Source organism: Cricetulus griseus, chromosome 4 (genome assembly GCF_003668045.3).
Source record: "Cricetulus griseus strain 17A/GY chromosome 4, alternate assembly CriGri-PICRH-1.0, whole genome shotgun sequence".
In the NCBI taxonomy this organism is placed as follows: Eukaryota; Metazoa; Chordata; class Mammalia; order Rodentia; family Cricetidae; genus Cricetulus; species Cricetulus griseus.
The window spans coordinates 214,881,075-214,896,003 of record NC_048597.1 but is presented as its reverse complement, the minus strand read 5'-3'; the positions used below and the strand labels follow the sequence as shown (position 1 = coordinate 214,896,003).

Sequence of the window (14,929 nt, the reverse complement as noted above, 5' to 3'; positions counted from 1 at the left end):
AATAAGCCTAACAACCAATGCAGTGTTCACTTGGAGCCATCTCTTGAAGTTGGGCCATCCCATTTCTGATTTTGGGTTAAGGCATGGGGAGTGTGCTCAGGAGGCAGTCAGGATCTGAATGGGGATGTCCATAGGTTAGGCTGCCTCCTCCTCCTTACAGATGGTTTGGGTTGTCAGCATTACTTTCTTCCAGGTTGTAAGTCACCAGGCCAGTGACTGTAGTGATGCAGAACCAGCACAGAGGTTGGCAGCCTATTTTGTGGTAGAACTTTTGTCCTAAGGCTGGGTTGGCTGTTAGGAGGGATGCTGTGGGGGGTGTCACAGAAGCTGTGTGCTTTTTTAAGGTAGTTGAAAGCATAGTGTTGCTCTCCATTGACCTGTGGGAATCTAAAAGAGGTACTTGGTTTGGGGTAAAACTGATCTGTGAGCTAACAATGGAACTGCTTGACATCTGTATGGGCTGTGGGAATGGCTGAGTGGCAGTGATGTCTATCATGGTGGTAGGTCGAGGCTAGGGAAGACAAGAACACGTTTCCTTTGTGAGCTGTTATGGTAGCCTGGAGCACTGTTGGAGAGGTTGTGCTTCCGTGGGTAGGGGGGCGGGGGCTGGAAAAGTGGACTGGTATGATGGCAGGAAGTGAGACACCAAGGTCCTAGGCCTGCTCTGCATGGCACCTTAAGGGGGTTGTCATTCATTCCACTCAAGGGAGGGCTGGTGTTTTCCATCTTGTTTTGTCTATGTCATCTTCAGTTTTGATGGCTAATCTGGAGAAGCATCCTCTGGACGATATTTCCTGGGTTCCAGGCCTCAGAACAGGGTGTGTGGCATGTGGTGTGGTGGCCAGAGATTCAGCCACCAAAGCTTTTCCTTGGCTTCAGGGGTTTATTTTTAGATACCTTTGTCCAAATTTCCCGGCCCCTGACTGCTTCACAAGTTGGCTGGTTTTGACGTCATCATCTCTTTGATGAAAGCTCTTCCTCCTCCTGTGGGAGCCTGTCAACTCTGCTCTGGGCTCTGTTTTCCTGGGGTGGTGGCAGGGACAAAAAGCCAGGGGTTTGGGGCATGGTGAGGGCCATCCCTGTCCTGTGTTTAGCCTGGGACCTAGGAAACTAAGTTGAGGGGAGATGAAAGGAAAAGCTGGTTGGTCATAACTGGCAGTCTACAGGAGGTGGCTCTGTGCCTCTCAGCACAAGGGACAGAACAGAGTCAGCCTGCCTCACACCCCTGTCTTCTTCCCACTGCCCTGTGTCACTGAGGTTACCAGTGAGATGCCAGCACTTGTGACTCTCCCAGCCCAACAACTGTCTGCTGTTGACTTTGTGTACATACACACACACAACTCTCTCTCCCCTTCCCACTCCCTTTCCCTCTCCCCTCTCTCCTTTCTCATTTTTCTCTGGATTTGGAATTGCTGTGAATGTTCTTCAGATGAAATGACAGCAGCCATCAGTATTCTTTCATGAGGGACAGTCTTGCTGCCAGAATAAGGGAAGTATTGACCTGCTAGTCTCACTTTCTGCCCCAGAGGCTGAGGTGGGTGGGGTGAGGAGTCGGAGATGTATGGGAGATAGAAAGTAGCTGCTGCCCTGGCAATTGTAGATGTGCCTAACCCTGGGGCATTGGTCTCATGGGACAGCAAAGGACCTAGGGTCACTGCAAGGAGCCCAAAGAGAAGTGTTTTTCAGGCTCCTCTGGTTTCTGAAAGGGATTGCATGGCAGCCTCTGGCTCTCTAGCCAGCCTTTCTCAGTTTGGCAACCTGCTGGACTGAGCTGGAATCTCAATTCCTTTCCCTTTCCCTCTGTCTCTGTCTCTCTCTTCCCCCCATCCACCCCTCACCTCAACCGGTGAAGCTCTGGTTGACCTGGAACTCACTCTGTAGACCAGGCTGGCTTCAGACTCTGAGATTCTCATGCTTCTACCCCTGAGTGCTAGAATTAAAGGCATGTGTCATCACCTCCTGGCACTTGTTTTTTTAAGACAGGGTTTCACTGTGTATCCCTGGCTGACCTGGAACTCACTCTGTACACCAGGCTAACCTCAAACTCACAGAGATCCTCCTGCCTCTGCCTCCCGAGTGCTGGAATTAAAGGTGTGTGCCCCCACTGCCAGATGCTGGAATTTCTACCTTCAAAAATACAGCTAGGAACCTCCAGGCTCAACACTCTGGGACAGTATGTGTAAGGGCTACCTGGGTATCGTGTGACTATTTATGTATGTAGAAGATGTCCCAGCATGGCCATGCTGCTTCAGTGAAGTACAAGGGCAAGAAGAGTCCACAACACTACAGAAGAGATCTGGTCTAGATATGAGTCTAGAGCGATGGGCAAAGACTTCCCCACCACTGAAATTCACCTCAGGTTAAAACTAATCTTTTTGAGTGTCCAAGGAAGGCTTTGAGCACATGCAGCCGGAACTGAATTGAGAAAATGGGGGTTCTGTGTGTGGTATTGTGTATGAAAGGTCTCAAGCGTGGGTCATGGCTCATGACTGGGGGCATGAGTAGTTCATTGGGATCATCGAGGGGATTAGACTAACTAAGCCACCTGACTATATTGCCCCATGCTTCAGCAAGGTGCAGAATCTTTTCCATAAACCCCTTCTCTAGGGTCTTTTATATCTAGGTGTTTCCAGGGGAAAGGTCTTGTTAAAAAAAAAAAATTGCTTAAGCATCTTCTCCCAAGTTTAGGGAAACAGGGTCTTAGTCACACAATGGCTGGTAGTATAGGCAGGCCCCAGAAATCAGACCTGCTTCTTTCACTATAGAGTTGGAAAGAGCTATAAGAGGAGTTGTCAGAAAAGGTAGTTTCCTTACAAAAGTCCTGGGATAGCTGTATTGACTGGAGCTGATCTAACAGGGACTTAGAGTGAGAAGGAGCCCAAACCGTACTTTTCACACTGCTCTGGGGTGGGAGCTAAAAGCTATGCTAAGGTGTACTGTGGCTGGTAGCATGGACCCCCCCCCCACCACCTTGTTTGAGCTGTAATAGCTATGCCTTAAGGTTCTTTAATCCAATTGCTGTCTGGCCTTTGGTCTGAAAGAGGACCTCTGAGGCTCAGCTGGTTTGCAAATTTGTGTACTAGTTGAGATAAACCACTGAGAAGATTCCCCCCTTCATCCTAATGCATGATTGTTCTGGATTTTGAAGATTCTGTGTAGCTGCAGTATAAGTGGTATGAAGGGGCACCCTGTCACTGTCTGAAGAGACATGTTTCTGAAAAAGCATCACTCTGATTAGAAACTGGAACTGCATGGAGACTTGAAGAGCTTCAGGTTGGAGGTCTGTCTGAGTGGAGGTAACTGAACTCTTAAGTGGTGGGTGAGTTTGACCAGCTAGGATCTAAGGAGCAGGGCACAGCAAGGCGCCTGTGGAAGTGAGTCAGCCCGGTGAGCTGGATGAAGCTTATAGCAGCCTGTTGAGAAACTTGGCTCTGCCCACAAGGCTCTGAACCCTGTATTTGTATCCTCTTAGTCTGCTTCATCATCTTGGAGTCAGCGGGTGAGACTGGGTCCAGAATACTAGTGAGAGGTCTATTAGGCCCTGCTGTGGCAATCTAGATGAGGAAGCCCCATGGGAAATTTGAGATCTAGTCTACCATCTTGGCCCATCTAACATGATAGGGTTCCAAGTTTTATTTTAATAAGGAATGCTGGGCTACAGTAGGACTCAGCATGAAACATGCCATTTCCTTCCCTGGCACCAAAAATCAAAGGGTAAGGTGGAAGTCCTCTTGACTTCTCAGCTTAGTCTCTTATTCAACAGTTAAATGCTGAACCTCCCTTTGGATGTCACTGTTGTGAGCATGGTGATTAGTTAGAAGGTAATCAATCACAGGGGTCTTAATTAAAGCAAGTAGCCCAAATAGAGAGCAGATTTACCTAAGATCAGGGGATGAGGTAGTAGTGAATCCAAGCATGAATGAAGGTGGAACCAAAAGGCAGAAGACTTGTAAATTTGGGCTGTCCTTGGAATGGTGCCGTGGTGGGCCCGAGATGACAGTAATATGCACCAACTTGACACTCATTCTCCAGTACTGGTTGTTAGTGTTGAGCCTGAGGCTGCTGGTCTAGGCACAGGAAACAGCTGCTTCAGGCACCTTATTGGGCCTGATGTCCTCACCCTCAGTGAGGTTGAGGCTGCTCCATTCCTGAGCTTCTCTCACTAGGTCTCTAAAGCCAGGTTATATGACAGAGCTTTAATCTGCTAATTGGCCTGCTCCAGCATGGAGAAGGCACTTGCAGTAGCCCAGGACATAGGAGTAGGCTAGTCTTTCCCATTACCCTCATTGAGAGTTTAGCTGTGTCTGAGAGTATGGGGGTTGGAAGGGAGGATAGACTCACTGGGAAAGGCACAAGCAGCCATTTTGAGGTGATGGTAAGGATAGACAGTGTTATTTAAGTGGGAAGGGAAGTCCAGAAGACATTAGAATCCACAGAGACAAAGAGCACAGGGCGAGTACCAGAGTTTATGCCCAAAAGATCAGGCTGGGTCATGCAAATATCAGGGAGCCATGGGGGTATCTGAGTATCTGCCATCATACCAAGGGGTATGTCATCTTAGTGACAATGTCCAGGCTGGGCTTCAGAGCAGGACATGTGAGTGCTGGGAGAGGAGAAGGAAGAACTGGAGGCCATAGCCAAACTCAAGAGTAGGTAAGAGAAACAGAACTTAGTAACTGCTGTTCTTAGATGCCCCAAGCCAAGAAGTAAAAACAAAGACCATCCATATGCAAAGGCTTTCCTCCTGGCATCCCTCAGGGAACTGTTTCTGGAGATTGAGGTATATGGGGACCCATGGGGTTTTAGACCTTTCTCTTTTAAGGCTTCATGGATTCACCTCTTCTTTTCCCTTCCCTAGGACTGAAAGCACAAAGCCAGCCTTTGCTGGGGTGGCGTGGGAGCTACCACTCTCAAAATACCAGCTTGAGTATTGTAGCTTGGCAGCCCTATAGGACCCTAGGGGCTGAGGCTGTCTGAATGGTGCTGTTTGCTTGGACCATCACCAATTCATAGAGAACACCTTTCCTAGGCAGGTGGGACTTACCAGGGAAGAATTGTATTATTCTTCTCCAGAAAGCTTGGGATTTGGGACTAGGGAGCAGAAAGGATTGTGTTTCATAGGGCAGTTTGAGTGTGCCCTTAAACGACACCTTCAGATAAGTCAATAGGAAGGATTTCCCTGAGAGGTAGAGAAGGGGTCAAAGTGCCAGTTGGAACTGGGAAATTTGGGGCTACCTTCTCTCCCCCGCCTCCTGTTTCTCTCTATCTCACTTACCACTCATCCTTCCACCCTCGGGTGCTTGCTTCATGACTCCATCTGCACTGAGCAGCCTTCCTACTGCTGGATAGTGTCAGCAACATTTTTATCAGCTTGTGAACCAGGCAGGGCTCAAGGTCCTTGACTACATAGACACTGCAGAGTGGCTGAATCTTTGAGAAGGGGTAAACTGTGTAAACTCTGGTAGGAGGGGTATTATCAAGAACATCCAATTTGGAAGGGAGAGCCATGGCATCCTGTGGCTGACCCACCCAGAGCTCTAGCTGAATGTCAATGGGCATCTCGCTTCCAGGCTCCCTAGTCCTCTGTTCCCTTTCCATAAGGGCCTGGAAAGTCTAGAGTTTCATATTGTCCATCTATGCTCTGGAGAAAGGAAAGGCTGGACATGGCTGCAGTCTGTCCAGGTACCAGGATTCATGAAGACCTATGTCCCATGTACCTGCTTCCAGGGAATCATGGTTTCCCTGCTCTTCAATCCTCAGCACATCCTGACACCTGACTGTTACTGAGCACCCCATCCTATCCATGAGCCACCTGGGAAGCTAGGGCCTGGGTGACACCAGGGAGATGGACAGAAGTGTAAATTGTGTGGTGAGCTGCCAGCTCTGAGGTGAAAATGAAAAGTCTTCAGGCAATGGCAGCAGTAGGCACAGCAGGCTGGGGTGCCAGGCACAGCACCCCACCTCACTCATTCACACTTCCCCCCTCTCTAGTCTTCCCCAGGCTCCTATCCAGGTCTGGCCATGCCTGCTTAGCTCCTCTGTCATCCTCTGCCATTTAGGAGACTCCCAGGCTGACCCTGGGCTAAACCTAATTCTAAGAAGGTCTTGATTTTTTTGCTTCTGTTGTGTTTTTCTAATTTGTTGACTGGCACACAAAGAAGTGGGCTGTCCTTCAGTGAACTTTGTGTTTACTGATGTTTATGGTAGGCCTATCCATCATCTGTTCTTTTGTGGTTTTCCATATGCAATGCCTTGTCTTTAAATAATGGTGTTTTTGTTTCTCCTAGTTCCTCTCTTCTCTTCTCTTCTCTTCTCTTCTCTTCTCTTCTCTTCTCTTCTCTTCTCTTCTCTTCTCTTCTCTTGAAAGTATCTATTCTTCTTTTATTTTATAATTGGAGACACTGAGTCCCAGAGAGAAGCCACCTATTTGTCAGCAGCTTAGACTAAGATTCTAGGTACCTGTATGGGGCTTTCCATGCCACTTGTGTTGTTTTTCTCCCCTCCCTGACTGTCTTCTTTGCTTGTACTTTTCAAGACTTTGGACAGAGGTAGGATGGAGTGGGGAGAGACAGGGAGGGAAGGGGGAAAGGTACTCTAACCCTTCAATAGGCTTTCCCTGCTGGCTTTGGGGATCCCCAGGACCTGACACAGAGCTTTAGGTTGTGGGCCAGAAGCTGTTTGTGAAATCTGGTGGAGATGGTGGGGGGCGGGGGGCTATGGAAAGGGGAGTTGACAGAGTTCCTGGGCAGAATAATAACAATGTGCTGTGTTCTCGATGTAGCCTCCCTGCTGTGCCTCCCCCAAGCACTTTGCACATGCAGTGCAGACCGGCTGCCTGAGGGATCTCCAGGGTCTGAGCCCCCACTTGTGAGGACCTCTGTGTGCAGGCGGGAGCCTCTCAGGGTCTATGTAATTAAAAATGAGCATGCATCACTTCCCCCAGCAAGGAGAAGCTTCTACCTCGGGTGGGATGCAACAGCTGCTGGGTGGCTGTGTGACTGCGTCTTTGTCCAGCTTGGTACAGAGAGGGGAGTAGGGTCGGCAGCAAAGGGTGAGCAAAGAGGCCCCCTGAGGAAGGACCTGTCAGGCAGAGCTCTTTTTATGGGCCCAGAGCTTAGGTAATAGACACATGGTACAGACCCTGATCTGAACCAATGTTTTCTCCATTTGGGGCATTTGCCACCTGGCTCTAAGTAGACCTAGTCCCTGAGCAGCCTGGAGGTGGGACTCCCTTTCAGTTTCTAGCCTAGCCTGACTGCTTCTGTTCTTGCCCTTCCAATACACAGGCTGATGTGCTGAGAGCAAAGCACAATGTAGTCAGATCCTCTCTTACCTCTCTACCCCTGAATTCAGAAAGATCTACCTGTGGGTCCTGAGAAGAAACCATATCAGCCCAGTGCCTTGTGGGAGCATTGGGTAGTATGGGCAGACACTTGCCCCTACCCAAGGGATGGGCTTAGCCTGAGGTGAACAGTAAGTTCCCAAGGTGGCTGAGATACCCTTAAGATGGTAGCCTTGTGTAAGGTAGTGAGGTGCTGTCTTTTGTCTCCCTGTATTTTGGGGTATGTAACCCATGTTAGTGGAGGGTATAGTAATAGTAGGGTATATGCTGAAGTCTCCCTTTCTTATTTCCACTTCTAGAAGGCCTGGAGGTGTGTCTAAGGGACTGGAACTCCTGAATCCAGTTCCTAGCAGTTCCTGCTGAAACCTTGGCATGGCTGCCTGACTTCTGTTAGGTGGTATAGACTGTGCAGGTCTGCATCTCTTCCCCCTTTCAAGAGGAACTGATGGTCTCTGTGTGTGAATGAGATGCTCTAGGGTAGGAGTTTGTCAGGTGACCAATAGCCTCATGGCCAGGAAAGTTTTTTGTTTTTGTTTTTGTTTTTTTTGTCTTGGCATTGCTTCCACCTACTTTTTAGTCTCTTGGGATGTGGTAGTCCAGGGCTGATTGGGACTTCAGGCCTGTCTGGGCTCCCTTTCCCAGCAATACCAGGCTCTTGTGGTATTGAGCTGGTGTCCTTGGCCATTGGCATTCTGCTCTCCAAGGGCTCCCTGGGGCTAGCTGAGGGAGAGGCAGCTGGCTTCACCTTCCTCCAATGATTTTCCAATATTTCCTGCCTCATCGGCATGCTGTTTGGGCGGCAACTCCTGCTGTGTAGTGAGGACCCAGAAGCCAGCCCATGGCTACCCTCTTTTCCCTGGAGGCTGCACCTGTCTAGCATTGCAAAGGCTTATTTTTCCTGCCTGATCAATCAGGGACAGGGCATATGCTGGTTCTGACCCCTTTCTCTTTTATCTCTAGTTCTCACTAGACTCATTCCTGCTTGGTGAGCAGAGCACAGAGCTGAGAGTGGTCTTCCAGGAAGGACAACAGGGACAGCTATAGGCCCCTTCCTTGCCTGAGGGCTAAGGTAGAAGAAGTTTCACCCCTTTGCCTTCTACATGCACTTTCTTTTCTGCTTCTGAGTCTGAATTTTGACAGGACCCAGTATGTGTTTTTAATGATTTGGGGTTGAGCAGGCAATGGGATTTTAATTAGCTTTATACTTCCCTCTGGTAGGGAGGGCCGGGGCCTGTTAGGTAGCAAGAGGTAGGCCACTGCTGGATTCGGGTCTGAAACAGGCCTGGGCAGTTAGTGTTCTACTCCCTGTGTAGGAGGCTGTGAAGAAGTGGGGTGGCAGAGAACTGTAGCCAGGCCACAGTTTGCTCTCCATCCTCTGTCTCCCCCTTCTCTCTGTTCTCCCGATGGCTTTGAGATGAAGGCGATGGCAAGGATGGAGGATGCAGTTTCCATGGTAACAGGCTGTCCACAGCCAGGCAACTTCAGAGCTGGGCTCTCCGGAGGAGGCAGATGCGCAGAGCAGCCACAGAGATGCCTGCCAGTGAGGGGGCTGGCAGAACAGGTGGCACAGGGTGGCTGTCTGGTGCTGCCCACCCTGATGCCCAGCCTAGAGGAGAGGGTGGAAAGAGCACTACCCCCTCTTCCTATTACCATCAGACTCTTCCAGAAAGAAAAGTTGGGAGGTAGCATGAGTTTGGTAAGGGTCGGAGCTGGGCTAAAAGCCTCATTGTCTCTGGACTCTCTGGATGGACTAAGACTTTACTCTTGAGATGGCCATTGGTCATATTGATGCTTCCAGTTGGACCTCTCAAATTCTCAGAGTATGGTGATATTGGTGAATGCCATGCTCTAACTGTATCTGGGGACTACTTATTTTTAACTGCTAGGGAAGGAACTGGACCTTCTGGGAGCCCCCATGGCTTGGGCAGCCTGGCTCAGTTTGTTGAATGGAGCACAGGTTTAGCAGATACCTGTCCTCAGGTGCTGGCTTTGGAAGAGCCCCAGAACCAAGTGGCTCCTACTTTTTGACAGTATGACAGTTACTTCCCTGACAGTTCATTGTTCTCAGGCTCCTCCTGAGAACTGGGCCTTCAGTAAGCATGTCCAGAAACAAAAGCAACCATCAGAAACAAAACAAAAAGCTAAAATGTATTTTAGAGACGACATGAGAGTGCATATGGAGGAGTCCCAGAGAGCATGAAAGAGAGTCAAAACTAGTAAAAGTAATGACTGTTTCACTGACCTTAGAAGTATCAGGGCTAAGGTATTTCTCTTTGTGTTTGGATGCATGGATACTCAGGAGGAAAGACTTTGCCTGGATTATGTATGGAATTTGAATCTGAGCTGCTACTGATCTAGGCTGGACCACCTACCTCCACCTTGCCTCCTGGATACTGTCTCTCTAACTGGCACTGAGGGTCCTAGCTGGGTCCTCCTTTTGGATTTCTTACCCCTGTATTTCCCCTCCATGGGCTCGTTTTAATTGGAGGAGGTTCCTCAACCCTTGCGTTGACCAGGCAGGCGGACAAGTGGAGTCCTGGAGTGGCTTCTCTTTCCAGGCGATAAGTCTCTCATTACTGTTAAGTGGAAGGCTCATTTTAGAGCTCACGGTGAGAGCCTGGCAGGTGCTATAAATAGCCATGTTGTGAAGGTTGGCGGGTGAGCAGTGACAGGGCAGGGGCCTCACAGTTGTCTTGGTGGGTAATTGCGCCCCATCACAGGAAAGGGAGAGCCAATTCTAGATCGAGAGATACTTGCTCCCTGTTCTGGTGGTTCCTGCCTGCCTCAGGGCAGCTTTGGCATATGTCTGCTGCTTTGACACACTAGGGGACAAGAAATATTGGTCTGTGTCCAGGCAAAGGGGAGTGCCTGTCAGAACTTGGGGCCCTAGAAGTTGGTACTTTAGCCTACTAGGTGATAATGTTCAGTGCCTCCCCCATGGTGTACCCACCCTCTAGCTCAGATTCTGCTTCTTCCTCCTTTGGCAGAAACCCTGGGCTCAGGTGTAAGGAAGTACAGGAGCCATATTTGATAGTTTCAGAGAGTGGCAGACCTAGCCATGGGAATGTGGTAAAAGCAGTTTGTAGTAATATGTCCATACACAGGAGCTGGAGGCCCCAGCTTCAGGGGCCCTGACCTCACCCAATATCTCTGTCATTCAGCATTGTCCACAGAGAGCAGGGATCAGGCCACAAAGTTCTAGGATAAAAAGTCAGATAGGTCAGATCTTGGCTTGAGTGGCTAAGGCCATACATAGTTCATGGGGTTCTTGCCTCCTGTGTTTTATGATACCAACTATTTAATCCTAGACATACACATAGGGTAAGCAGCGCATCTGACTTAGAATGCTTACCTAAGGGTTTCCATCATTAGACCGCTGCTCCTAAATTGTAGAGTCCTGCTCTTGGAGGGCTCCTCATGTGCCTCCTTCAGTAGAGGGTTAAAACTTGAAAGAGACCAGGTGGTGGTGGTGCATACCTTTAATCCTAGCACTTGGGAGGCAGAGGCAGGTGGATCTCTGTGAGTTCGAGGCCAGTCTGGTCTACAGAGTGAGTTCCAGGACAGCCAGGGTTACACAGAGAAACCCTGTCTTGGGGGGGAAAAAAAAAAGCAAAACAAAAACAAACAAAACCTTGGAAGAGATTGGAATGAAAAGCACAACTAACTCCTCCTGAAGAAACAGGCTATTGACAGTTCCCAGGGTTCCCATGGGACAAGTTGGTCAGGGTCCTGTAGTGACTATACCACATTTTGCAATACTGGTAGGAGCGGAAGCTGTGTGCTCACCCTCGGCTGGAGATCTACCTGCAAGACCAGATCCATTTCATGTGCCCACTGGCACGACAAGGAGATTTCTACGTGCCAGAGGTGAAGGAGACAGAGCGGAAATCCCGGGGGCTTGCAGAGGCCAGTGATGCCCAGATGGATGGCACAGGTACCAAAGGTGGGAGAAATAGGATGGGGCCCTGCCTTGAGTCCCTTTCTGAACATCTAAGGACGCAGTTGAGGGGGCTCCTCTGTCTAGGGGAGCTGGTGTTGTAGGTTGACTCTGCTTGGCAAAGAAGTGAAGGTAATACCTTACATCAGGATCCACATGCAGAATTGCCAGTTCTGAGACATGTACATCCACATAAATGTGGATTCACACATGTTCCAGGTAACGAGGCCTTATCTGAATTCCCTTGAGATGCAGTAGTAATTCTAGTAACCTAAGCAGTTGGGTGGAAGTCATCTGGGTATGGCTTATCTGGAAGTGAGACTGGCCTAGGTCTAAAGGTAAGAAAGGAAGCGAGGTGTTCTTCTGTCTCCAGTATAGGGAGGGCTTCTTGTAGAGCCCTTGCTACCAGAGCCAGCCCATGCTAGTAGCTAGAATGCTCTAGGCTCAGGCCCACAAGCCATTTGCCTGTTTCCACCACCCTGCCATGATCTCGTGTGACACTCATGGGCAAGGAACTCTGTTGTTAACATGCCATGTAATCTTAGGGGCCCCAACTTTTGGCTGTTCTGTTAGGTGACTCAGAAAGTCTAGGGTTGATAACAGGACTGTGGGGAAAGGAACTGTCCCTCTACTTCTCTGGGAGTCTTTCTGCCCATTGAGTCTTCAACAGCCAAGGTCACTCTAGAGAGACATGTGTTGGCAGGGCTGATGCAGGGAGGGTTCTGGGAGGCAGTCTCTCCTCCCTTGGGGCTTGTGTCCAACATAGTTAACTTCATCTGCCACTTAATTACCTCCATGGGGTACTACTCCCTTCTGTTTGGTAGTGCCCGGCAGATACTCTTCGTGCGCCTACTGTGGGCACTGAACATGGCACAAGGTCAGCAAGCCCAGGCAGCCCCCAGAGTCGGAAGGAGGAGTGCCTTGACCTTCCTACAACCTTCCTCTGCTTCCTGCCTCCTTGGCCCACCCACCCAGTTCCCCTCCCTCCCAAACACTGCCTGCCAGGAGTGTTAAAGGACGGCTTGGCACTCACTACATACAGCTGGCTGCAGCCACAGCTCCCACACCCCTGAGGTCCTTGGCCTGTCCTCCCCACCAGTCTGCCCGCCTACTCCCTACTGTGGGTGCTGTGGGATCTGCCCACTTCTGACAGAGGCTGTCCTGACTTCCAGGGCAGCCACTCCAGGTGCATGCCACTTACACAGCAATGTATGGTGGGTGCCTGGCCACCCAAGGCTTGGCCTGTCCCTCCTTGCCTCCCTGCTGGGGCCCTGACTTGGACTGGGAGGTGAAAGGGGGTGATTAGCTGCCTTGTGCCTGTTATTACATTGATGTATTATTTAGCTCCACAGAAGCGATGAATATTTGATCTCCTTGCATTGGCTGTTGGCAGAGGAAGAGGGAGGAACTGGGTAAAGGTGGTAGCTTTGCATCCCCTGCCTAACAGCCCTGGGAATGTAGGTGCTCCTTTGCTTTGCCTTGGATCCTCTTTCAAGGGACACAGGCTCTTCAAAGGGACCTCCTTCTATATGGTTGTAGGGATACCACTCTCCTCCCTTGGAGAGCTCCTTTGTAAGTAGTGTCCATCTGTTCCCAGCAGCCATCTTCATTTGTTGCTCTGAGCCTGGGCTGAAGGAAACTGTCTTTTGATCACTCTTGCCCAGGAGTGGGAAGGGAAGAGGCTGGTCTCTACACCCAAGGGTCTTGGGTGAGCCATTAGTGGGTGGGTAGATAGAACTTGACAGTAATGGGGTTAGGGAGGAACTACCCCCCCCCCATGCCTTTCAGACTGGCAGCCCTTGGGACACTGATATCAATGTGAGTGAGTGAAGAACTAGAGCCTGCCCCAGGGTCAGTAGGAATATCCATAACTCAGCTCTCTTCTGACATGCTGCTGTGGGAGACATACCAAAGGCCACAGAAAAAGAGTTTGGGGCTAGCAGTCTTGTACTTTTAGGGCTCACCTCACCTTTGCTAGGGCCCAGAAGGCACAATAGATTAGTGGAGCAGTCCCTTCTATTGCTTCCCCCCCCACTACCCTAGGCCCAGCTGAGGCTCAAGGACAGCTCGAGGCCAGTGTAAATACCAAGCAGTCCCCATCTGCTCCAGGCTCCGGGCCTTACTACCATGGAGACAGGCGCCCTTCCATGATGTTTAACAGCTTTGACAGCTGTCTCTCTTTACTTGCACTTCGGATGAGGTGTTGGCCATCTGCCAATCTGGAGTCCTGCACACAGTAGGCCCGAGCTCTTTGTTCCTTAGCATCTTCCACCTGTATTCAGTGCCTCTGGTTTGTAGAGATGGACCAAGAGGTTGCTCCTGGACAGGGTTTACAAAAGACTGCTTACTTGGAGGACATACAAGGAGTAGAAGGGGCAGATTGAAAAGCATCAGGCATATGAGGAGAAAATCCTTTAAATGCTTCATCCTAGTGCTCTTCTTCCTTTTGACTGGGTGAGTGTTTCTCCAGATTTCTTCATTCTCTTGCTTCAGCTCCTCCTTTATGTAGTGATACAATGTGGTTAGAGGTAGGAGCCAGCTGATGTCCTGAATATCACTGTTCCTTGGGGAGGCCTTTGTGGGGGTATGGACTAGAAAGTAGTTCTCTTGGTCCTTTCTTAAGCCCTGCTGCCTCTTGGGCAATGTTCTGTATCTGTCCCTGGACAGCCTGAAAATGAATGGTAGAGAAGACACTTTTTAGGTCTCCTTTGTTCTACCCTCAGCTCCTCACCCTCGGGCTGAGTGGCCCTTAATGGATGTGAGGGTAGGGGTCAGTGGCTTTGTAAAAGTGCAGGAACAGGAGGTAATTTAGGGTAGGGAGAGAAGTGTACAGCCAGCTGCTCCTCTCTCCTGCTCTCTTCCACCCTGCAAACTCCCTTGGCTCTATCAGTACAGCCCCCAGTCAGGGCAGAGGGCAGAGGGCAGCTGGAATGGGCCTCCTGAGATAGGATGGCTATATTATTCATGAGTGGACTATACATGCTCAGTTCCTGAGCTGGTGGTAGAGCCCTTGCCCTGACCCTGAAGGAAGGTGCAATTGAAAATATGTGGTAGTTGGCTAACCACTGCTCCCTTGTCCTGGCCACAGGAGCTGACACAAGTGACGCCAGTTCTGTAAGCCTGGAGGTGCGCCCTGGCAGCCGGGAGACTTCAGCCACCACACTTTCTCCTGGGGCAAGCAACCGTGGCTGGGATGATGGTGATAACCGCAGCGAGCACAGCTACAGTGAATCGGGTGCCAGTGGCTCATCTTTTGAGGAGCTGGACCTGGAGGGTGAGGGGCCCTTGGGGGAACCTCAACTGAGCCCTGAAGCCAAGCTTCTGGGGGCTACCCGGGAGCTCAGCACCCCTGAGAGGGGTGAGGAGTAACCACAAGCCCTCGGCCCTCTTGTGGTGCGTTTGCTAAGGGACTGAGCAAACTCTCTATCCCCCTTTTTCCTTGACCTGCCCAGCTTGGACCTTGGACCAGGAGTAACAGGAGCCTGAGTTCTCCTACCCCAAGCCTAAACATCCTCACTGCCCTTTTGGCTCTTAGGGCCAAAGGAGCCAGAGACTGTTATCTGCACCAACCTCTTGGGTTGCCAACTTTTTGCAGACTCATTGGAGCTTCCAGAACCCAGAATAAAGCGAATTACTTTGTTTCACCTGGA

General features: G+C 50.2%; 1 protein-coding gene across 8 annotated transcripts in view; it reads left to right on the top strand.

Moving 5' to 3' along the window:
- Positions 1-14,929, top strand: part of Tex264 (testis expressed 264, ER-phagy receptor) — a 29,220-nt gene extending 14,291 nt beyond the window's left edge. For 7 of the 8 annotated variants that reach the window (XM_027414424.2, XM_027414425.2, XM_027414427.2 and 4 more), the window contains 2 exons: positions 11,108-11,285; positions 14,368-14,929. In XM_027414424.2, coding sequence (XP_027270225.1) covers positions 11,108-11,285; positions 14,368-14,648 — 459 coding nt within the window. In that variant the 3' untranslated portion in view covers positions 14,649-14,929. The remainder of the gene's footprint in view (positions 1-11,107; positions 11,286-14,367) is intronic. The other variant, XM_027414422.1, reaches the window with a different exon arrangement.